The sequence below is a fragment of the Rana temporaria genome, chromosome 12 (genome assembly GCF_905171775.1).
Source record: "Rana temporaria chromosome 12, aRanTem1.1, whole genome shotgun sequence".
Classification (NCBI taxonomy): domain Eukaryota; kingdom Metazoa; phylum Chordata; class Amphibia; order Anura; family Ranidae; genus Rana; species Rana temporaria.
The window spans coordinates 137,204,760-137,229,571 of NC_053500.1; the positions used below are offsets into that span (position 1 = coordinate 137,204,760).

A 24,812-nucleotide genomic window follows, 5' to 3' on the forward strand; every position below is an offset into this window, starting at 1 on the left:
TCTAAAATACCCAAATCAGGAAAAATACTTCTTTATGGCCACCAGATGGAGCTGATGATCATAAAAAATCACTGTATTAAGCAAAAAATAAAAATAAAGCGCCCAGAATTCGCCATGACTGGAGGAATGCTTCTGAATTTATCAATAGATTTATTTTATTTTTATAAATAGACCCACCAGAATCGGGAATCACACAACATTTTAAGAGGATAGGCAGAGTTTTTTTTTTATTAAATTATGTATATAAAGGTAATTCCACGTTTTGTGCTTTGTTGGGAAGAATCTGATCCTATGAGAGAGAATCTGCCATTGATATCAGTGACTGGCAGGCAGCATGTGCCAGATCCACAAAAGAATTACGCCGGCGTATCTATTGATACGCCGGCGTAATCTCAAAGTTCCCGCGTCGTATCTTTGTTTTGTATCTACAAAACAAGATACGACTGCATCTGTGCTCGATCCGACAGGCGTACGTCTTAGTACGCCGTTGGATATCAGGTGCATTTTTCCGGCGGCCGCTAGGTGTTGTTTCCGTAGAATTCTGCGTCGAGTATGCAAATTAGCTAGATACGGCAATCTACGAACGTACGTCCGGCCGGCGCATTTTTTTACGTCGTTTGCGTTCGGCTTTTTCCGGCGTATAGTTACCCCTGCTATATCAGGCGTACTCAATGTTAAGTATAGCCGTCGTTCCCGCGTCAAATTTTTAATTTTTTTACGTCGTTCGCGTAAGTCGTTCGCGAATAGGGATTTGCGTAGAATGACGTCACCGTCGTAAGCATTGGCTTGTTCCGGTTTAATTTCGAGCATGCGCACTGGGATACCCCCACGGACGGCGCAAGCGCCATTAAAAAAAAAATGTTGTTTACGTCAGGTCACGGCGTATTTACATAAAACACGCCCCCATCACATCGATTTGAATTGCGCGCCCTTACGCCGCCAAAGATACACTACGCCGCCGTAACTTACGGCGCGCATTCTTTGAGGATAAAAAAAAAAAGTAAGTTACGGCGGCGTAGTGTATCTTAGATACGCTACGCCCGACGGAAATATGCGCCAGGGTACGTGGATCTGGCCCTAGATGTTCAGCTGTTAATAAAGTCCTAGCAAGCCCCCAGAGCATGCTGGGACTTGCAGTTCCACACAGCTTGCCCATTTATTGGCTGCCTGTGACCAGACTGCACAACGCCTGACCCTCTTCTATACATAGTTATATAATTCGCTATACACTATACATATAAAATATATATATAAGCCCAAAGCACCAACAGTGAGTGTGGTAATAGAACACAATAACAGCAAGATATTTGTATCAATGTTCAGAATTCAGCAGGACCGTCAGATGGCTTCTCCTCGCCAATATCACGACATATCGCGACATTCACTTCTCCTCCTCCACGAAATGTTTCTCTTTCACACCCGTGGCGACCACAGCGAAGAATAATTCCGGCAGGAAGGTTCGGACGTAAATGGCGGCTTTGGGGATGGGATTGGCCATGAAGACTTCCTGCTTCCGCCTGCTGACCGTGCGCAAAACTTCCTCCGCCACTTCTACGGGGTGCACGCCATAGGAGAGCTTCCTGAAAACGACTGCAACAGAGAAATATATGTCAGACCGAACCGTTGCCGGAGATAAAAGCGGCGGGATGTGCAGTTGTTATCAACTGTATGATCGACATTGTATTCCAACCCCGAGCAATAACGAATTCTGCCCAATTTCCTGATTTCCTATCATCGGCAGCTCCACCTAGAGGCCTTAATGCAGTATTTTTCCTAAAATACCTCAAACAGGAAAAATACAGTGTAATGGCCACTAGATGGAGCTGACAATTATACAAAATCTCTGTATTAAGCAAAATACAGTCAGAATTTGTCACGGCTGGACAAATTCTTGAATTACAATTGGGGCGGGGTTAGTGTGAGGCTGCCTAATGTTTTGGGAAAATACCCACCACCCTTGTAATTCTTTGCTTACATTGGCAACAAGTCTAAATTTTACTGGCCGGGCCTGGAAAGTACCGGCTGGACAGACACCTTAGGGAAGGGGGAGAAGTCTGCTGGACCAGGGGGGTAAGTTATGCTATCATTTTGCAGGGGAACGCTTTTTTTGTGGGGGGGGGGGATCTTTCCAAACCCAGCCTGGAAGCAGAGATCCCTTCCCAAACCAGGAGTCCCTCCTAGGCCACCAACAGACTCCTCAGCCCTCCATCTTCCACCCCACTCCCCTGCTGGCATGGCTTCTCCATGTTTAAGGGCTCACCTAGCCACCCTGCCAGAGCATTCTGCCTGGGGATTGGCCAATTTCCCTCAAGTATGCAGATCAGTCCTCCTGGCCTCCACCCACTAACTTCTAAAAGTTTTTCCAAACTTCCAGATCCAGGGGGAGATACCATAGACCTGCCTCTGTGAGTCATCCAGCCTGACCTGCAGTAAACCCTAACCCAATTTCAGACTCACAAGATAACCATGAGTCATACCATAAATTTGCCTGCACTAACACATCGTATTGCACGATGGCCACTTTCACTCTCCCTCATCTTCCTTCTCCCCACTTTCTTATTATTTACCCCAGTGTTTGTAACTTTTTTGTATTTTTTTGTTGGTTTGTTACACGTTTTTGTCACAGTGTGATAAGTAGGGTGTGGGTCGTCGGGCCTGCCCTGAACGTCTTGGGAGTGGGTGGACATGGCCTTCTCGCTTAGTCCACCTGCTCTCATGGGGTCTCCCTTCGGGGGAGCCCCACCTAGTATTGCGTGGGTCTGTTTCGGTAGACCTTCCAGAGAACAGGGTCCGTCTGGTTTCGGCCAGATGGACCATGTGAAGTACCTCAGTCCTTGTCTGGAGCCTAACACCCCGGGGGATCAGGGTAAGGTCCTTCCTTGTGGAGGACAAGTGTAACACCCGTTGCACGTTTTGCGTGTGCACTTTTTTTGGCACCGGGTGGAGTTTTTGGGTGTGTTTCACACGCCATGGGCTTTTCAAAAAAGAAAAAAAAACACTAGTAGCACACTAGAGGGCGCTTCAACACCTTAACTTTATGCTGTAACAATTCTGGCAAAAAAGAGAAAAGAAAAATACATGCCAGACCCGGGTTATAAGGCTGCATTCACATCTAGGCGGACGAAATCGCGGCGTTTTGTCGCCGCAAATCGCGGTAAAAATAGCGGCGATTTGCGGCGACAAAACGCCGGTATTGTCCACCTAGATGTGCCCCAAGATGACCCCCTCTATGGAGATGATTCCCATCTCCTAGCCGAACGCTCGAAGACGCCTGAAAAAAAGGTCCGGGACCTTTTTTCACGCGGCAGGCGACAGGCGTCCGGCGTTCGGCGTGGAGATGTGAACCATCTCCATAGAGGGACATCTGTTTTCAGCCCTCTGGCGGCAGCGGCGTAGCGCTACAGGCGTAAAAACGCCTAGGTGTGAATGCAGTCTAACAGAGGTACTGTATATCTAGTAGCATTCTTCAAAGAGACAAGAATTATTTAAGATCTGGTTTAGTGCATTAGAGATAAGGCTTGGTGATTTAAAAATATTATTAAATGATAATAAAAAAAAATGGCGCAGACAAAATATTTACAGAAAAATACACAAAATAGACGATAGTAGCAAAAAATAATTAAGAATGAAACTTAACAAGGTTCCTGATCGTTGGTTCTGGCAGAGTGCAGTCCAATGTAGGATAACTTTTTAGAGTCATTGGCCCTCAAAATGACTCTCGGCATGCAAAATTGCAATAGAAAATGAGAGCTGTCAAGCTGTAGTTGCACCAGCTTCAGGGCCGATCCTAGGGTCACAGATGCCTGGGTGCCGAAATATTTCTGGCGCCCCCACATGGGCGTGGTCATCTTTACCAACTCCTCCCCTTTACAATTGTTTCTATGGCAACGACTCAAACACAGAGATGCTCCCCTAACACGGACAAAGAGAACAGGTCAGGCACGGACCACCCCACAGAGACGTCACTGCATGGCTGGTCTCTCTCCACACATAGACAGCCGCTGCTTCGCTCTACTCCTCTGACAGGAGGAGGGACGGGCTTGGGCAGGAAACACAGTGGTGGCGGTGGTGACTGGCAGAGAGAGCCGCCTCTGGACACGGATAAGGAGAGGAGGAGGAGGAGAGCAATCTGGTGCTTTAGTGCCCCCACATTTGTGGCGCCTGGGTGCACTGCACCCCACGCACCTGCCTAGGATCAGCCCTGACCAGCTTTTTTGTGGCCCCTGAGGAGGCGAATACTGGAATGATATAACCAATCAAGGGGTCTTAGAGGCAGCTGAGGGGTGAGGAAGTGTTTCTTGCTAATCAGCAGTTGTCCTAACTGTGCCAGCCCCAAATGGCATTGTTGCAGGAAGAAATGTAATAATGCTTACAATATGCCCTTCCACCCTTCTATATAAAGGGCCCCAATCACCCCGACATGATCATCCCACAACACTCTCCCTGTAGAAGCACATCAAGGTTTATGGGAAAGGATAAGAAATATATTTGATCTTACATTTCCAAATGGAGGCCTCCCAGTTGCCGGGCTCGGGCTGGGTATGGTACGATCGGATGAAGGTGGGGCTCACAGTGCTGACAAACACATCAAACTCTTCCACTTCAGCGCGGAGACAGTCGAAGAATCCTTGGATTGCGTGCTTAGAGGCGGCATCTGCGCAGGGATAGAAAATTACAACATGGTCATACTTGGAACAAAGACACTAAAATAATATTGTTATCAATAATATACTCATCATTGTATTATAATCAGCAGCAGAGCAGAGTATTTCAGGAGAGGAGAGATATAGAGGAAGGAGCAGAGTCCTCCAGCAGAGCAGAGTATTTCAGGAGAGGAGAGTTATAGAGGAAGGAGCAGAGTCCTCCAGCAGAGCAGAGTATTTCAGGAGAGGAGAGTTATAGAGGAAGGAGCAGAGTCCTCCAGCAGAGTATTTCAGGAGAGGAGAGTTATAGAGGAAGGAGCAGAGTCCTCCAGCAGTGCAGAGTATTTCAGGAGAGGAGAGTTATAGAGGAAGGAGCAGAGTCCTCCAGCAGTGCAGAGTATTTCAGGAGAGGAGAGTTATAGAGGAAGGAGCAGAGTCCTCCAGCAGAGTATTTCAGGAGAGGAGAGTTATAGAGGGAGGGGCAGAGTCCTCCAGCAGAGTATTTCAGGAGAGGAGAGTTATAGAGGAAGGAGCAGAGTCCTCCAGCAGTGCAGAGTATTTCAGGAGAGGAGAGATATAGAGGGAGGAGCAGAGTCCTCCAGCAGAGTATTTCAGGAGAGGAGAGTTATAGAGGAAGGAGCAGAGTCCTCCAGCAGAGTATTTCAGGAGAGGAGAGTTATAGAGGGAGGAGCAGAGTCCTCCAGCAGAGCAGAGTATTTCAGGAGAGGAGAGTTATAGAGGAAGGAGCAGAGTCCTCCAGCAGCGCAGAGTATTTCAGGAGAGGAGAGTTATAGAGGAAGGAGCAGAGTCCTCCAGCAGCGCAGAGTATTTCAGGAGAGGAGAGTTATAGAGGAAGGAGCAGAGTCCTCCAGCAGCGCAGAGTATTTCAGGAGAGGAGAGTTATAGAGGAAGGAGCAGAGTCCTCCAGCAGAGCAGAGTATTTCAGGAGAGGAGAGTTATAGAGGAAGGAGCAGAGTCCTCCAGCAGCGCAGAGTATTTCAGGAGAGGAGAGTTATAGAGGAAGGAGCAGAGTCCTCCAGCAGCGCAGAGTATTTCAGGAGAGGAGAGTTATAGAGGGAGGAGCAGAGTCCTCCAGCAGAGCAGAGTATTTCAGGAGAGGAGAGTTATAGAGGGAGGAGCAGAGTCCTCCAGCAGTGCAGAGTATTTCAGGAGAGGAGAGTTATAGAGGGAGGAGCAGAGTCCTCCAGCAGAGCAGAGTATTTCAGGAGAGGAGAGTTATAGAGGAAGTAATACTCACATGCGGCTCGGAAGGGAACTCCCAGCCTCCCCTGTATATTGTTCACCAGGACAATCTGACCGGTTCTTCTGGAAATCATATGCGGCAGAATCGCTGAGGATGAGAAGAAAATATAATAAGTCGTAATAAAACCTCCAATCCCGGCATCTACCACAAGGAGGAATTCCGAGTCCCTCTGACCTTTGATTAGGGTGATGGGGCCGAAATAGTTGGCGTCCATGATTCTCTTGTCCAGTTCCAGAGTCACGCTCTGCGCCGGCCCCTTGATCTTCATACTGGCGTTATTGATTAGGACGTCTACACAGCCGTAACAGTCCAGGATCTCCTTTCCGATCGCCTCGCTCTCACTGACCTCACTGATGTCCAGGAGGACCAGCTTGGGTGTGAAGGTCTGACAGACACATATTACAGGTCAGGTTTGTGTTTCTAAATGGCATTTATTTGTAAGCAGCACAGCATTCTGGGTCGGTGCGATTCCCCTATCAATCTAGGTGCGATGTGCAGGCAGCCCATTCAGGTCTATGGGGAGGGGATGCAGTCGCTGTTGGGATGCTTTTCAGAGGTACAGCAGTTTAGACACAAGTCTTATGCTCCGTTCACGCCTAGGCGTACCAAATCACAGGCGGGATTGCAGCGATTCTGCCCCTGCGACTCCCAAATCGCAGCACTCGCGATCCTGTTATTTTCACGGGCCTGACTTTGCTGCGATTGTCGCCCGACAAAATCGCGGGAAACTCGCGCAAACAAAATCGCAGGACGCCCGTTGCCCAAAGGAAGTTCCAGGAGTAACAGGATCGCAAGCACGTCCTGCGTTTTGCAGCGAATCAGGAATGGCAGGTAGAATTGCGGCGATCCGGTATGCCTAGGTGTGAGCGGAACCTAAAGCTGGCCATACGTAATTTTTTTTTATAAATTTCCCTTTAGATTTATCGTTAACTATGTAGCGCAAGGGCCGGCCTGATTGCCTATAAATTGAAAGTGTTTAGGTTTAACCTCATATTGTATGGTTTTGGTCAGTGCCGGAACAACCAGGGTCGCAAAGGTTGCAATTTGTGCCCGGGCTCTGGTGTTCCGCCACTGTCTGGGTAGCTGGCTGCAGGGCTCTGAGCTGGGAGCGTCTCTCTCATACAGCCCAGAGCCTGCACTGACAGTCCCCCCTCCCTCGGGGTTAGTATCAGCAGTAATGACAATTCATCATAATAAACTTTATTCAAAAAATCAAGTGCCGCATTTCTTTTGTAGCCAGCCAGTGTGTAACATACAAGAAACATTGGCCCGGATTCACAAAGGAGTTACGACGGCGTATCTCCAGATACGCCGTCGTAACTCTGAGTGTGAGGCGTCGCATCTCTGCGCCTGATTCATAGAATCAGATACGCCTCACTGTTGCCTAGATACGAGCGGCATAAGTCTCCTACGCCGTCGTATCTTGGGGTGCATATTTACGCTGGCCGCTAGGGGCGCTTCCGTTTATTTCCGCGTTGAATATGCAAATGAGCTAGATACGCCGATTCACGAACGTACGTGCGCCCGGCGTATCAAGATACGTTGTTTACGTAAGGCGTCAGACCGGCATAAAGTTATCCCTCATAAAGCAGGGGTAAGTTAGGTATGGACGTCGGAAACGTACGAACAGCGTCGTATTTTACGTCGTTTGCGTAAGTCGTCCGTGAATGGGGCTGGGCGTAGGTTACGTTCACGTCGACTAAGCATTGAGCGGGCGTAATTTACTTTGAAAATTCAACGTGATACTGAGCATGCGCGCGCATGCGCCGTTCGTTAAGCGCGTCATTTACGTGGGGTCACCAATCATTTACATACAACACGCCCCCTACCAGCCTAGTTTGAATTAGGCCGGCTTACGCCGGCCCATTTACACTACGCCGCCGTAACTTAGAGCGCAAGTCCTTTCTGAATACAGGACCTGCCGCTTTAAGTTACGGCGGCGTAGTGTATTTCTGGCGGTGGAATTCAAATCGGTGGGTATGGGGCGTGATTCATTTAAATGAAGCGCGTCCCCGCGCCGAATGAACTGCGCATGCGTCGTTCCGAAATTTCCCGTCGTGCATTGCGCTAAATGACGTCGCTAGGACGTCATTTTTTTTAACTTAGACGTGAGTTACGTCCATCCCTATTCACGGACGACTTACGCAAAAAATTTCAAATTTCGACGCGGGAACGACGGCCATACTTAACATGGCAAGTCTATCTATACGCCGCAAAATACCAGCTTTAACTATACGCCGGAAAAAGCCGACTACAGATGACGTTAGAAAATGCGACGGCCGCGCGTACGTTCGTGGATCGTCGTAAATCGCTAATTTGCATCCCGACGCCGAAAACGACGCGATCTCCACCCAGCGGGCGCCGAAGTATTGCACCTACGATCCGAAGGCGTACGAAGCGGATCGAACCCAGAAGCCGTCGTATATTAGTTTGAGGATTCAAACTAAAGATACAACGCAGGAAATTTGGAAGTACGCCGGCGTATCAGTAGATACGCCGGCGTACTTGCTCTGTGGATCTGCCCCATAATGTTTGGAGGTTCCAAGTAATTTTCTAGCAAAAAAAAAAATGATTTTAAACAACAAGGGCCAGATTCACAAAGGTTAGCGGATCTTTAGATCCGTGTAACCTATGTGAATTAAGATCCGCCCTCGCAAGTTTGTGAGGAAAGTGTCAAATTCACAAAACACTTACCTCCAAACTTGCGACGGCGGATCCTAACTCCCCCGGGGGAATTCTAATTCCGCGGCTGGGGGAGTGTACTATTTAAATCAGGCGCGCTCCCGCGCCGATTTAAATACGCATGCGCCGTCCGGGGAATTTCCCGGCGTGCATTGCTCCCACTGACGTCAATAGGACGTCAGTGGTTTCGATGCGTACGCAAACTACGTAGTTCCGTATTCGAGAACGACTTACGGAAACTACGTAAAAAAATACAAATCGACGCGGGAACGACGGCCATACTTAACAATACTTACCCCTGCTTTTAGCATGGGTAAGTATACGACGGGTACCGCGCTACGGAAACGACGTAAGAACACAGCGTCGGGTCCGCGTACGTTCGTGAATTTCGCGTATCTCGCTGATTTACATATTATTCAGTGTAAATCAGCGGGAACGCCCCCGGCGCCATTTTTAAATCAAAAAAAAGATCCGACAGTGTAACACAGTGTGACACTGTCGGATCTTAGCCCTATCTATGCGTAACTGATTCTATGAATCAGGTGCATAGATAGGACCAGAAAAAATCCGAGATACGATGGTGTATCTGAGATACTCCATCGTATCTCTTTTGTGAATCTGGCCCCAAGTGTCAAAAACAGGATCGGTCCTTACGTGGTTAAAAATGTTCTGCGCAGAACAAATTGCAACAACCGCCATTTTATTATCGAGGGTCTCTGATAAAAAAAATATATATATAAAATGTTTGGAGTTTCTGAGTGATTTTCTGGCACAAAAAAAATGATGTTTTTTACATGTAGGAGAGGCGTGGCAGAATTGGCCTGGGCTGGAAGTGGTTAAATTATAAATGATGGGTGGGGGGGGGACGCTGTACATGTCTTACCACACTCGGATCAGCGACACTTATCAAGGCGTCATGTAGCGCTTCCAGCTTCTCCCATGTTTTCCCGCAAAGGACGAGCCGCGCCCCAGCCGCATGGAACACCCTGGAACATTCTGGAGAACAATATCCACAAGTAAGTGAAATATATCACTATTATTATTACCATTGGGTTAGATGTTCTGTTGGTGTTTGCAGTGTGTGTATGGGCAGAAAGGTTGTTTTAGTATCAGAATATAGAATAGAATAGAGTGTGGGTTGTGTGTTTACGTGACTTGGGCCATGAATCATGGAGTCTCTTCTACATGCGTTCCCCTTTAGAGATAAACCCTTACAGTACCTTGAAAAAGTATTCATACCCCTTGGAATTTTCCACATTTTGTCACGTTACACCCAAAAACTTAAAGCGGTAGTAAACCCGCTGTTTTTTGTTTTTTTTTGTACACCTGTAAGGGAAAAGGCATAATGAGCTAGTATGCACCGCATACTAACTCATTATGAAATACTTACCTTAGAACGAGGCGTCGGTGTTGTCGTCCCCCGTTCCACGCCGAGGTAGCTGGCATTTCGCCTCGGCGTGTCTTCTGGGTATCGCAGCTCCAGCCACTCACAGCGCATGGCTGGAGCATGCGCGCGGGAGACTTCTTTGCGGCAAGGTCTGGCGGCCGCCGGGCCTTAACCCGAAAATCCCCTGTGCACATGCGCCGCTGCATTCATCGGCTCATTGCGAGGGGAATATCTCCTAAACCGTAAAAGTTTAGGAGCTATTATTTTTTTACCTACAGGTAAGCCTTATAGGCCAGTGGCGGCGGGTGCTCAACATTTTTGGGGGGGCGCAAACAAACGAAAGAAAGAAAAAAAAACAATTGCAGTCTTACTGTGCCCATCAAATGCAGCCACTGTGCCCATCAATTGTCGCCACTGTGCCATGCCTTCAAGTGCAGCCACTGTGCCATGCAACGCAGCCACTGTGCCATCATTTATCGCCACTGTGCCCATCAATTGGCACCACTGTGCCATGCCATCAAACGCAGCCCCTGTGCCATCAATTGTCGCCACTGTGCCCATTAATTGTCACCACTGTGCCTTGCCATCAAACGCAGCCACTGCGCCATCAATTGTCACCACTGTGCCATGCCAAACGCATCCACTGTGCCATCAAATGCAGCCACTGTGCCATCAATTGTCACCACTGTGCCCATCAATTGTCACCACTGTGCCATCAATTGTCACCACTGTGCCATGCAAACCCCAGCCACTGTGCCATCAAACGCAGCCACTGTGCCATGCCATCAAACGCAGCCATTGTGCCATGCAACGCAGCCACTGTGCCATCATTTATTACCACTGTGCCCATCAATTGGCACCACTGTGCCATGCCATCAAACGCAGCCCCTGTGCCATCAATTGTCGCCACTGTGCCCATTAATTGTCACCACTGTGCCATGCCAAACGCATCCACTGTGCCATCAAATGCAGCCACTGTGCCATCAATTGTCACCACTGTGCCCATCAATTGTCACCACTATGCCATCAATTGTCACCACTGTGCCATGCCAAACGCAGCCACTGTGCCATCAAATGCAGCCACTGTGCCATCAAACGCAGCCACTGTGCCATCAATTGTCACCACTGTGCCCATCAATTGTCACCACTGTGCCATCAATTGTCACCACTGTGCCATGCCAAACGCAGCCACTGTGCCATTAAATGCAGCCACTGTGCCATGCCATCAAACGCAGCCACTGTGCCATCAATTGTCACCACTGTGCCCATCAATTGTCACCACTGTGCCATCAAACGCAGCCACTGTGCCATGCCATCAATTGTTACCACTGTGCCCACATCAATTGTTACCACTGTGCCCACATCAATTGTTAACACTGTGACCACATCAATTGTCGCCACTGTGCCCTTTAATTGTCGCCACTGTGCCCTTTAATTGTCACCACTGTGCCCTGTAAAATTCCCCCTTGCCCCCTCGCCCAGCACTTACCTTTCTGGGGTCATCCATCCTCTTTCCACGGTCCCTCGATATCTTCTTCTCCCGCCCTTGATGACGCTTCAGCCAATCCGGTTACCGGTAACCAGAACCAGTGAACCTGATTGGCTGAGATGCGTGCCAGTCTTATCCAAGGAACGCACACCAACTGCGTCCCCTGGTTCACTATTTGGAAGCTGATTACATAGGCACTTCCAAAGCCAACCAGCTGCCGTTATTCAGATGGCCGGCGCTCACCAGGGGGCCGGGCATCTGAATAGTGGGCGGCGGCAACAATACACAGATTCATGCAATGCATGACCAACACAAAGTGGCACATAATGTTGGGTGGGTGTCAGCAAGGCCGTTTGAAGGAATTTGGGGGCCCCAAGCAAAATGGACAACGACATTTGTTTTCAAGTTGAGAATGGGGGGGGGGTTTGCTGCTGAGTCTATTCAAGCAGGGGGTGCTCCTGGGGGGGTTAGGGGCTGCTGAAGATGGCTTCTTGGTTCTTCCAACATCCACATCCACCTTCCTTCTCCGGTGCAGCGAGCAAGTTGAGAGGGAGGGGCCCCAGGCCAGCACGGGGCCCCAAGCAGTTGCTTGGTTTGCCTGTCCTGTCGCAACGGGCCTGGGTGTCAGTCTGGAGAAGTGGGTGTTCCTAGGTAGGTATAGGCATAGGTAAAGCCCACTTGTGATGCTGAGCCTCCATTGTTCACACTGGCACGGTGCGAGAACTGCATGTGATTTGAAACAGAAATCGCACCGCATTCCTGTTCAAATCACATGCGATTCTGCAGCAGTGCGATTTGAGCCATTGATTCTAGATGGCACAAATCGCACCGCATCCACACCAGAATCGCGCAGAACCCTTTTTATGCTGCACAGAACCAGGTTCTGCAAATCGCATTGCGTTATGCGAACCGATTTCGGGGTGTCATTAACTTAACCTTCGCAATAACGGGAGGCGATTTGGATGAGAATTCTGCATCAGTGTAAACTGCAATCCAATGAATGGAAGGGACGAGCCGGGGAAAATCAGGGAAGAATCATTTCAATTTTTTAGGATTGTAATGTTCGGAATTAGAATTGATGACAGATATAGAACAAAGTTACAAGAAAATAATTTTTTTAAAAAAAATAAATAAAATAAGACAAAAGGAAAAGCAGAGACTCACCTTTTCCCAACCCGGATATGGCATCCGTAATGACAACCACTTTATTCTTCAACGCTGACCGCGACATCAGCCGCACAACCTCCCGATATATATAGATAATTCCGCTGATTCCCAGGATGAGCAGCGGCAATATCAGAAATGCGAGGAACCCCATATTTACCTTTACAGGAAGAGAGAAGAGATACATAGATGATAGATAGATAATGGAACAGATATAATAAATGATAGATAGATAGATAGATAGATAGATAGATAGATAGATAGATAGATAGATAGATAGATAGATATGAGATAGATAGATAGATAGATAGATAGATAGATAGATAGACAGACAGACAGACAGACAGACAGACAGACAGATAGAGAGATAGACAGACAGACAGATAGATAGATAGATATTATGGGATGCATACACATGTATATACTGTGGGCCAGATTCACGTATCTGGGCGCATCTTTGTGCGGGCGTAGCGTATCCTATTTACGCTACGCCACCACAACTTAGACAGGCAAGTGCAGTATTCACAAAGCACTTGCTCCGTAAGTTGGGCGGCGTAGCGTAAATGGGCCGGCGTAAGCCCGCGTAATTCAAAGTAGGCTGGTAGGGGGCGTGTTGTAGGGAAATGAATCGTGGCCCCACGTAAATGACGCGCCTAACGAACGGCGCATGCTCAGTATCACGTCGAATTTTCTCCCTAAGTTACGCCGGCTCAATGCTTAGTCGAAGTGAACGTAACCTACGCCCATCCCCATTCACGTACGACTTACGCATACGACGTAAAATACGACGCTGTTCCGACGTTTCCGACGTCCATACCTAACATGACTTACCCCTGCTTTATGAGGGGTAAAGTTACGCCGGACCGACGCCTTACGTAAACGGCGTAGCTAAATCCGACGGGCGCAAGTACGTTTCTGAATCGGCGTATCTACCTCATTTGCATATTCAATGCGGAAATATACGGAAGCGCCCCCTAGCGGCCAGCGTAAATATGCACACCAAGATACGACGGCGTAAGAGACTTACGTCAGTCGTATCTTGGACAAATTCACATTCAGACTTACGACGGCGTATCTGGAGATACGCCGTCGTAAGTTGTTTCTGAATCCGGGCCTGTATGTGTATGTTTAGATAGATGATAGGATAAAAGAATAGATTCAATTATTATTTTTATTACAGGATTTATATAGCGCCAAAACACCAGGGAAGACAGTACAGATACAATACAGGAGGAATCAGAGGGCCCTACTCACTAGAGCTTACAATCTATTCTAGGTAGATAGATAGAAAAGGGAATAGATAGATAGATAGATAGATAGATAGATAGATAGATAGATAGATAGATAGATAGATAGATAGATAGATAGATAGATAGATAGATAGATAGATAGATAGATAGATAGATAGATAGATAGATAGAGGATGCATACACATGTATGTACTGTGGGCCAGATTCACAGAAGAAATACGCCGGAGTATCTACTGATACGCCGGCGTACTTTCAAATTTCCCGCGTCGTATCTTTAGTTTGAATCCTCAAACCAAGATACGACGGCTTCTGGCTTCGATCCTACAGGCGTACGGCTTTGTACGCCTTCGGATCGTAGGTGCAATACTTCGGCGCCCGCTGGGTGGAGTTTGCGTTGTTTTCCGCGTCGGGTATGCTAATTAGCTTTTTCCGCCGATCCACAAAGGTACGCGCGGCCGTCGCATTCTCTTACGTCGTCGCTAGTCGGCTTTTCCCGGCGTATAGTTAAAGCTGCTATTTCGTGGCGTATAGATAGACATGCCATGTTAAAATATGGCCGTCGTTCCCGCGTCGAATTTAGAATTTTTTTTTTTTTTTGCGTAAGTCGTCCGTGAATAGGAAAGGACGTAACTCACGTCGACATTCAAAAAATGACGTTGGTGCGACGTCATTTCGTGCAAAGCACGGCGGGAAATTTCAAAACGGAGCATGCGCAGTTCATTCGGCGCGGGGACGCGCTTCATTTAAATGAAGCATGCCCCCAACCCCGCCCAATTTCATATACGCCGCCAGAAAAACACTACGCCGCCGTAACTTACGGCGCGATTTCGCTGTGGATTCGAAATTCCACCAGGTAAGGTACGGCGGCGTAGCGTATCAATGACACGCGGCGCAAGTGCAAATGTATCTGAATCTGGCCCTGTGTATGTATGTTTAGACTCCAGTCCTCAGGACCCACTAACAGGCCAGGTTTGCATGATAACCAAAATACATGACAGATGATATCATTTGCTGATCAGTGTTTGCCGTATTCTAGTCTGCATCTCCCCAATGCAATACATAAAATCTGGCCTGTTAGTGGGTCCTGAGTACAGGGGTTGAGAACCACTGGGATAGAGGGATAGAATATAGAGAGAGAGAGAGAGATGGATAGATAGATATTGACCCTCCTCTGAATGATTTGCAGAAATCTCTCAGTATTATAACTGATCCAAATACCGAACTGTCCCCCCCCCCCCCCCCCAGTAGAAGCTGACCCCCCCCCCCCCCCTCACACACACACACACACACACACAGACAAAATACAATAGTCGGTGAATTGACTCACGTGGTGGAGATTTATAATAATTTTCTGTGGACGGTTGGGAAAGGTTCGGAGGATCGGAGCCGCTCGGTGCCCTCCGGGGTGTCAGCAGCTCTCTCAGGGATATTAATAGAGCTCAGCTGTGGGAAAGAAGTAATTTTGGCCCCTGAGTCTCATCCAGACGGAGGGACATGTCCGGGTCGAGTTTCAAATGACTTTGTGGAGCTCTGCCTTGTCCCCATCACTGTGTGTCCCCAGAATTCCTTCCACACTCCCTGCAAAGGAAACCATTACCTTGTGACAGAATGTGCGGGAACCAAACTGTGGGATTTCCACCTACAGATAAAAGGAAACTATAGTGTGACATGTAATATGTACTGTGCTGCCCTTCTGCTCCCCCCACCTACTGTGCCATTCTGCTCCCCCCTATGCTGTGCCCTTCTACTCCCCCCCCCACCTACTGTGCCCTTCTGCTCCCCCCCTACTGTGCCCTTCTGCTCCCCCCTATGCTGTGCCCTTCTACTCCCCCCCTACTGTGCCCTTCTGCTCCCCCCTATGCTGTGCCCTTCTACTCCCCCTCCCACCTACTGTACTGTGCCCTTCTGCTCCCCACTGTACTGTGCCCTTCTGCTCCCCCCTGTACTGTGCCCTTCTGCTCCCCTATGTACTATGCTCTTCTGCTCCCCACTGTACTGTGCCCTTTGGCTCCCCCCTGTACTGTGCCCTTCTGCTCCCCTATGTACTATGCTCTTCTGCTCCCCTATACCATGCTCTTTTGCTCCCCACCCCCATATTGTGTCTTCTGCTTCCCCTGTACTATGCCCTTCTGCTCCCCCCTTTACTGTGCTCCTCTCCCCTCCCCCTGTACTGTGCCCTTTTACTCTCCCCCCCCCCCCCTTGTACTGTGCTCTTCTGCTCCCCCGAGTACTGTGCCCTTTGTATTGCTTATGGCCCGTACACACGATCCAAATATCGTACGACTTTGTTCGCTTAATAGTCGCAATTAAAATGAAATAGGTTATTAAAGTCACGAAAATTCTCGTACGACCGAAAAAAATTATCGGAAGTGATGTCATGTGTTGTAAAGTATTTGTATTGTATTTTCGGACGACAACTGTACTGACTAAACGAAAATCGTACGATCTGACATCGTACAAGGAAAATTTTCGTGCATGTCCGATCGAATAATATCGGATGAACTGTCGTGATCGGCTCTCGAAAGTAGTGTACACACGAACCGAAAATCGTACGATTCTTCATCGGACGATCGTTTTCGTCCGATATTTGGATCGTGTGTACGGGCCATTAGTCTTTGATTTATGCCATGTTTTCTTATTGTTAAAAATAAATAAATAATTAAACTCCGTACAGAAGAGAATTGTAACAAAATACACCAAATTTACAAAGAAATATAATAAACAAGTGCAGCGCCATATGAACTCAATAAAGTGTGAAGTGTATATATGGCCTTGATTAAAGTGTAAATAAATCATAAATAAATAACAAAATACAAATGTCCAAGTGTATATAAAACTGTGTAAAAACACAAACAGTGTCCCAATATTATCCGCTTGTCGACCCGCCGCATAGTGTGGATGGGCGGCTTGTACAGGCATCGTACCTGTACGTTGCGGCTTTCTTCTGGGTTCAGGGTGCGCCCCCCCCCCCGCATGCCGGTGACTTGTCGTTAAGGTTCCCCTAACGAGAAAGTTCCTTCAAGGACTGCGCAGGCGCAATCCTTGCCGACGGAAATCTCCGAACCTCGTTCGGCATCCAGGCTCATTCTTTAATATCCCCGTGGATTGGAGGATGTTAAAAAAAGAGCCAGGAGGCCGAGCGAGCGGAGCAAGCTGTCCGAGCGAAGCGAGGACGTGAGGCCGACTGGCCACTTTCCTCGAAATCCACGTCGCCCTGGATGCCGGCCGAGGTTCGGAGATTTCTGTCGGCAAGTTTGCGCCTGCGCAGTCCTTAAAGGACCACATCGTCAGATCACCGGCTCTGCTGTAATTGTACACAGTGGGATTTAGTCAGCAAGTCCCAGCCAATGATTCATAGCTGAGACCTGCTGAACTGCTGTGTCCAATCACAACCCAGAGCCCTGTGTTGACAAAGGGAATGATCACTCTGGTTCTTATCCAAGCAAAGCCTGGATAAGAAACAGAGAGATCTTTGGTAAGGTCACATAATACACATTGGTAAGCGCACCTTAACCCCTTGATTACCCTGAGATGTTAACCCCTTCCCAGCCAGTGGCATTAGTACAGTGACAGTGTATAGTATTATCACTGATCACTGAATTAGTGTCAGTTAGCCAGTTCCCACAAAGTGTCAGTTAATGTCAGATTGCCCGCCGAACTATTACAGTCCCTCTCAGTGGCGGTTCGTCCATAGAGGGCGCTGGAGCGCCGCCCCCTCTGGCTCCGCACTGCCACTGACTAATAACATAGATTCATTGCATTGCATGAATCGATGTTATTGTCGCCGCTGCCGCTGGTCTAATCAGATGGCCGGACCTTGAGCGCCGGCCACCTGAATAACGGCAGCTGGTTGGCTGTACGGAAGTGCCTATCAGAGCCAGCTGCTCAGCCAGGCGTCTCAGCCAATCAGGTTCACCGGTTCTGGCTATCGGTAACCTGATTGGCTGAAGCGTCATCGAGGGCGGGAGAAGACATCAAGGGACGTGGATGGCTGACTCCAGTAAAGGTGAGTGCCGGGTGGGGGGGGGAAGGGGAATTTTACAGGGCACAGCGGCGTCGAAGGGCACAGTGACATCAATGGGCACAGTGGCGACAATGGGCACAGTGGGGACAATTGGCACAGTGGCATGAATGGGCACAGTGGCGACAATTTGGCACAGTGGGGACAATTGGCACAGCGGCATGAATGGGCACAGTGGCGACAATTAAAGGGCACAGTGACATCAATGGGCACAGTGGCGACAATTAATGGGCACAGTGGTGACAATTGGCACAGTGGCAACAGTTGATGGCACAGTGGCTGCGTTTGATGGCATGGCACAGTGGCTGCGTTTGATGGCATGGCACAGTGGTGACAATTGATGGCACAGTGGCTGCGTTTGATGGCATGGCACAGTGGCTGCGTTTGATGGCATGGCACAGTGGCTGCGTTTGATGGCATGGCACAGTGGTGCAAATTGATGGCACAGTGACTGCGTTTGATGGCATTGCACAGTGACTGCATTTGATGGCATGGCACAGTTGTGACAATTGATGGCCAGTGGCTGCATTTGATGGGCACGTGAGGCTGCCACTGGTCCCACTATAAGTCGCTGATCACTGCCATTAGTAGTATAAAAAAAGACATTTTAGGAGTTCAGAAACTGGATTTTCAGGGTGCAAAAAAATATTAGCGGCTGTTTAGACGCTTGATTGCTTTTACAGGTGGCAGGAGGGTTCCCCCACCCTGTCTGTCCCCCCACCCCCGTCCTCCGCTGCCCTCTGGTACTTCTGTGGGATCAGGGAGACGGAGATTTAATCCACGACCGCCGGCGGTTTACCATAGAGCTCCCCAGCCATCTCTATGACCCTCGGAGGCCAAAAGCGACATTAAGGTGTCACTTTCGGCGCCTTCAGATTTTTAGCTGGAAAGCCTGATTTCGAGGGACTATCACTCTGTCCCTCTTTTCTCCTCATTTGTCCCTCATTTTGGTCTGATCTATATAATTATTTTATCTTTCAAAAAGTGTTTCTCAGCGCTAAACCTTTCCTCCAATTAATTAATAATTGTGTTTGTATATGTAGCACCCTCTAGTGTGCTAGAAGGATAGTGCATGTTTTTGTGAGAGTATTTAAATTTCCAGGCTTGCCTTGCAGCCAAGCCTGGGTGTGTTTTGATCTGGGTTGGGAGTGACTCAGAGGGAAGCTGGGTGACTCACAGGCAGCATAATCGAGACCTCCCACTTCTTTCCAGAATGTTCAAGTGTTTTCTGGAAGGGAAGGAGGAGCTGGGGAGCCCTGACCCATCCCCAACATGGATTGGCAGGGGGCAGGCCTCCTTAAATACCCAGGGTCAGCCCAGTGGGGGAGGAGTTGTTCAGGTGGAAGCTGGAGATGGAGCATTAGGCTGTTGGGGCCTTTGAGGTAGTGTGACCACATTTCCAAAGTGCCATTCAGGGACACGCCCCCTCTCTCACCTTCCCCCCCAAAAAGGATGAGGGGGGGGAAATGTAGTCTCAGGGTTGATGGGGAATTTTGCGGCGGGTTATTTGTCAGGTGAATGTGCCTCTTGCCACCCATAGCCTGCCACCGGATGCAGTGCTGCTGTCACTCCCTCTGCATGAGCCACGTGCATTGAAGGAAAGGAGTGGAGTCGCTATCTGGAGAGTGAAGGTCACACCTGTCCCTACTGCTTGCCGTGGCACTGGGTGCTGGAGAAGGAGGAGGTGCCGAGGTGGGCGGGGACAGCAGTGCTGCACTAGGCGCCGACCTCGCTCCCGGCCTCACTGTCTGAGAGTAAATTGTCACTGGTTGCAAGACGCCAGGCAACGCCGGCCCTAGAAACTAGTTCTGGAAATGTAGTTGCTAGTTAGTAGGGGGTGGCTGTGTCCTCTACTTCATTCCAGGACACTGTATTGTCCCGGAATGAAGGTGCCCGGGACCAGGGACAGACATGTCAATTGCAGGACAGTCCCGGGCAATCCGGGACACGTGGGCACCCTACTTTGAGGGAGCTCCCCAGTCTGGGGAAGGGGGTGGCCTGGGGCTCAGGTGTGGACAGGACCCTTCTCATGACACACGGAGGTGTCCTGGACAGGTGTGCGGCTTGTCACGTGATCTTGAACTGTCAAATCGCATGACAAGTGAAACTGGTGGGAACCAGAGCTGGAGTTTGATTTCCATTTTGGGCCCCAGAACAGCAGCCCCAACCCTCCCCCTTTCCACTTACTTTCCGGCCCTCAAGAAAGGCGCCTGCAACCCCCCCGACCCAAGCTGGGACGTAACCCGAATTGTTTAGAAAATGTGATGGGAAAATCTATATTTGCTCCGTCTCCGTCATCATTATTTTCATATTGTTGTAAGTTTCCTAAGTCTTCTCTTTATTTAAGGACGCCCACGAGTCTCAGAAATAGACTTCAGTGCAGAATGTGGAGGAGGACTCCGCAGGAATATCGCTATTCAGAATGTTCTGTACACTTCCACAAACGTCTCCGCCGTCCAATCGTTTCCTCTGATACTGTATTTCTAATGTAGCAACGGAGGCGGCGATCGAAAAATAGGAACAAAGGATGACAGAACAATGGCTGCATGATGAGTAATATTACTTTGCAGCGCCCAGGTCCTGGATTCAGTTATTGCTGACTACTGCGCCTGCATGGAGTTTGCATGCTATCCCCTTATTTGTGTTGTCTTGCTTCTTTAGTCTATACATGTGCACAGTACAGGGTCATCCAGTGCCCAGGGCATGGGTCCAGAATTGTGCCCCCTCCCCCTCTGTTAATAAATGCCATAGTAGGGCTGTACCCCCTTGCGTACATTGCCTCCTTGCCCATTTGTGCCCAGGGCAGCTTCCCCTCCTGCCCCCTGTCCCCGTCTCCGTCCCACTCCTGCATGTGCAGATAATTGGCTTCTATTATAAAATATTGTCTTGTGTGTTAGTTGGATGTAAGTGGGGCCATGTATGCTGCCTAGGGTTGCCACCTGTCCGGGATTTACCCGGACAGTCCGGCTTTGAATCATGTGTGCGGGTTCCAGGTGGACTGACTCTGGTGGACATCTAGTGACCGTTATTTGGTAAAATACTTGAAATTTTTCACCATTAAATTAAATGGATTACGGCCACTAGGTGGAGATTACAATCATGTCCTGAATATACAAGCTATATGACATTATAACAGGGGCGGACTGACAATTCGGGCACTGCCTGAGGGCCCCATGCCACTAGGGGGCCCCATCAGGGTTGCCAGCTTCAGTAAAACCAATGGCCCAGATTCAAGAAGCACTTGCGCCCGTGCAACCATTGGTTATGCAGCGCAAGTGCTTACTTGCTCCGGTGTAACGAGTGCTCCTGATTCAGGAACCTCGTTACACCGACTGCAGGCTAAAATCTGCGCGGCATAAGGCACTTATGCCTCGCAGATTTTAGGCTGCATTCTTGCGGGGGGCGCTAGGGGGCGCTCCCATTGTGTATCAGCGTGTAGTATGCAAATTGCATACTACCACTGATTCACAAGCTTGCGCGGGCCCCGCGCAAGCCAGGTACGGAGTTTCCGTACGGCAACTTTCGCGCAAGGCTGCCCCTTCTAATAGCAGGGGCAGCCAATGCTAAAGTATAGCCGGCCTTCCCGCGCCGTGAAATTTGAATTTCACGGCGTTTGCGTAAGTGAAACGTGAATGGCGCTGGACGCTATTCACGTTCACTTAGAAGCAAATGACGTCCTTGCGACGTCATTTGCCGCAATGCACGTCGGGAAAGTTTCCCGACGGAGCATGCGCTGTACGCTCGGCGCGGGAGCGCGCCTAATTTAAATGATTCCCGCCCCCGGCGGGATCATTTAACTTGCGCGCGCTTACGCCGGGCAAATTTGCCGGCGCGCCCTCGCAATTCACGGAGCTACTGCTCCGTGAATCGAGGGCAGCGCAAAATATTTGCGGGGGCGCAGGGCAAAATCGTTGCCCTGCTCCCCCGCAAATATCGCGCAATTCTACTTGAATCTGGGCCACTGTAAAAATCTGTGTTTTTTTACATCTGTCCCTGAAATGTCCCTTACCGACATCCTTTTGGTCTAAAAATCCCAAGATTATAGCTGTCCCGCCTCTCCAGTGCCTTTTCAGTGTGTGTATGTGTGTTTGTATACTAATAGCTAGATTCAGGTAGAGTTAGGTCGGCGTATCAGTAGATACGCCGACCTAACTCGGAATCTGCGCCGACCTAAGTTTAAGTGTATTCTCAAACAGAGATACACTTAAACCTATCTAAGATACGACGGCTTGCGCCGTCCTATCTTAGGGTGCAATCTTTAGTCTGGCCGCTAGGTGGCGCTTCCATTGCGGTCGGCGTAGAATATGTAAATCAGTAGATACGCCTATTCACGACCGTCCGTCCGGTCGACGCAGTACAGATACGCCGTTTACGTAACGCTTTATCAGGACTAAAGTTATTCCAACAAATAGTTGGAATAGCAATGTTAAAGTATGGCCGCCGTTCCCGCTTCGAAATTCGAAAATTTTTACGTCGTTTGCGTAAGTCGTCCGTGAATAGGGATTTACGTCATTTACGTCCACGTCGAAATCAATAGGCCCGTGCGGCGTACGTTGCCGCAATGCACACTGGGAAATGTAGGCGGACGGCGCATGCGCCGTTCCAAAAAAACGTCAATCACGTCAGGTCAAACAAAATTATCATAAAACACGCCCCCTCAGCCTATTTTGAATTAGGCGCGCTTGCGCCCGCCGCATTTATGCTACGCCGCCGTAAGTTAGGAGGCAAGTACTTTGAGAATACAGCACTTGCCTCTCTGACTTAAGGCGGCGTAGTGTATTTCTGGCGGCGGAATTCAAATCGGCGATTAGGGGGCATGATTCATTTAAATGAAGCGAGTCCCCGCGCCGATTGAACTGCACATGCTCCGTTTCGAAATTTCCCGCCGTGCTTTGCGCGAAATTACGTTGTTTTTTTAACTTAGACGTGACTTGCGTCCATCCCTATTCACGGACGACTTACGCAAAAAATCAAAAAAATTCAGAGATACGCTACGCCGCCGTATCTTACCTGGCTTTAAGTCAAATCCAGGAAGATTTCGCGCCGTAAGTTAAGGCGGCGTAGTGTATTTCTGGCAGCGGAATTCAAATCGGCGATTAGGGGGCGTGATTCATTTAAATGAAGCGCGTCCCCGCACCGATTGAACTGCGCATGCTCCGTTTCGAAATTGCCCGCCGTGCTTTGCGCGAAATTACGTTGTTTTTTTAACTTAGACGTGACTTGCGTCCATCCCTATTCACGGACGACTTACGCAAAAAATCAAAAAAATTCAGAGATACGCTACGCCGCCGTATCTTACCTGGCTTTAAGTCGAATCCAGGAAGATTTTGCGCCGTAAGTTAAGGCGGCGTAGTGTATTTCTGGCAGCGGAATTCAAATCGGCGATTAGGGGGCGTGATTCATTTAAATGAAGCGCGTCCCCGCGCCGATTGAACTGCGCGTGCTCCGTTTCGAAATTTCCCGTCGTTTTTTTAACTTAGACGTGACTTGCGTCCATCCCTATTCACGGACGACTTACGCAAAAAATCAAAAAAATTCAAATTTCGACGCGGGAACGACGGCCATACTTAACATGGCAAGTCTATCTATACGCCGCAAAATAGCAGCTTTAACTATACGCCGGAAAAAAAAGCCGACTAGAGACGACGTAAGAGAATGCGTACCTTCGTGGATCGTCGGAAATCGCTAATTTGCATACCCGACGCGGAAAATGACGCGAACTCCACCCAGCGGGCGCCAAAGTATTGCACCTACGATCCGAAGGCGTACGCCTGTCGGATCTAACCCAGATGCCGTCGTATCTTGGTTTGAGGTTTCAAACGAAAGATACGACGCGGGAAATTTGAAAGTACGCCGGCGTATCAGTAGATACTCCAGCGTACTCGCCCTGTGGATCTGGCCCATTGTTTTGATATATTTCGGGGGGGGGGGGGGGGGGCCCCTGTCAGGTAGGCTGTACGGGCCCCCATGATTTCTAACAGCAGTCCTGCTGATACTCCGGCGTACTTTTAAATTTGCCGCGTCGTATCTTTATTTGGAATTCACAAACAAAGATACGACGGCATTTGGCTAAGATCCGACAGGCGTACGGCTTCGTACGCCTTCGGATCTTAGGATGCAATACTTCCGCGCCCGCTGGGTGGAGTTCGCGTCGTTTTCCCGCGTCGGGTATGCTAATTAGCTGTTTTACGGCGATCCGCGAAGGTACGCGCGTTCGTCGCATTCTCTTACGTCGTCGCTAGTCGGCTTTTCCCGTCGCAAAGTTACGGCTGCTATTTAGGTGGTGTAAAAATAGACAGGCTATGTTAAAGTATTGCCGTCGTTCCCGCGTCGAATTTCAAATTATTTTTTTTTTTTTTGCGTAAGTCGTCCGGGAATACGAAAGGACGTAACGCACGGCGCCGTTCAAAAAATGACGACGGGGCGACGTCATTTCGCGCAAAAAGCACGGCGGGAAATTTCAAAACGGAGCATGCGCAGTACGTTCGGCGCGGGAACGCGCCTAATTTAAAGGATACACGCCCCATTTGAATTAGGCGGGCGCATTTACGCTACGCCGCCGCAAGTTTACAGGCAAGTGCATTGTGAATCAAGCGCTTGCGCTGAAAACTTGCGGCGGTGTAACGTAAATGAGATACGTTACGCCGCCGCGCCGCTACGTGAATCTGGCCCTATGGATTGAATCCAATTTGGAATAATTCTGTGACATAACAGAATGTGGAAAAAGTGAAGCTCTGTGAATGGGTTTGCCGGGTGCGCTGTGTTCTCCATACATTGAGGCCTCCGTTATATAAGGCTGTGTGGTGTGCAGGCGGTGTGGGATGCGGATTGGTCGGTGTGGGATGCGGATTGGTTGGAGGTGTACTGTAGCAGCTCCTCCATTCTTCCTCCCAGAAGCTGCATTATGCTAGA

At 49.1% G+C, this 24,812-nt stretch overlaps 1 protein-coding gene across 1 annotated transcript; it reads right to left on the reverse strand.

The window, feature by feature from the left end:
* Positions 1-1,007: 1,007 nt before the first annotated feature.
* DHRS7C (dehydrogenase/reductase 7C) lies at positions 1,008-15,493 on the reverse strand. Its single transcript, XM_040331801.1, has 7 exons — positions 15,207-15,493; positions 12,630-12,789; positions 9,473-9,585; positions 6,082-6,292; positions 5,902-5,994; positions 4,499-4,654; positions 1,008-1,590 (listed from the first exon to the last, which is right to left on the reverse strand). The coding sequence occupies exons 2-7, from the start codon at positions 12,781-12,783 to the stop codon at positions 1,382-1,384; spliced, it is 936 nt and encodes a 311-aa protein (XP_040187735.1). The 5' UTR covers positions 12,784-12,789; positions 15,207-15,493; the 3' UTR covers positions 1,008-1,381.
* Positions 15,494-24,812: the final 9,319 nt, after the last annotated feature.

Excerpts from the sequence above, each read along its gene's own strand:
- DHRS7C (XM_040331801.1), bottom strand. The coding sequence starts at position 12,783 with ATGGGGTTCCTCGCATTTCTGATATTGCCGCTGCTCATCCTGGGAATC. Across the intron at positions 5,995-6,081 it reads CCCCATCACCCTAATCAAAG|CGATTCTGCCGCATATGATT; the intron begins GTCAGAGGGACT and ends TCTCATCCTCAG. Across the intron at positions 1,591-4,498 it reads GGAGGCCTCCATTTGGAAAT|TCGTTTTCAGGAAGCTCTCC; the intron begins GTAAGATCAAAT and ends TCTCTGTTGCAG.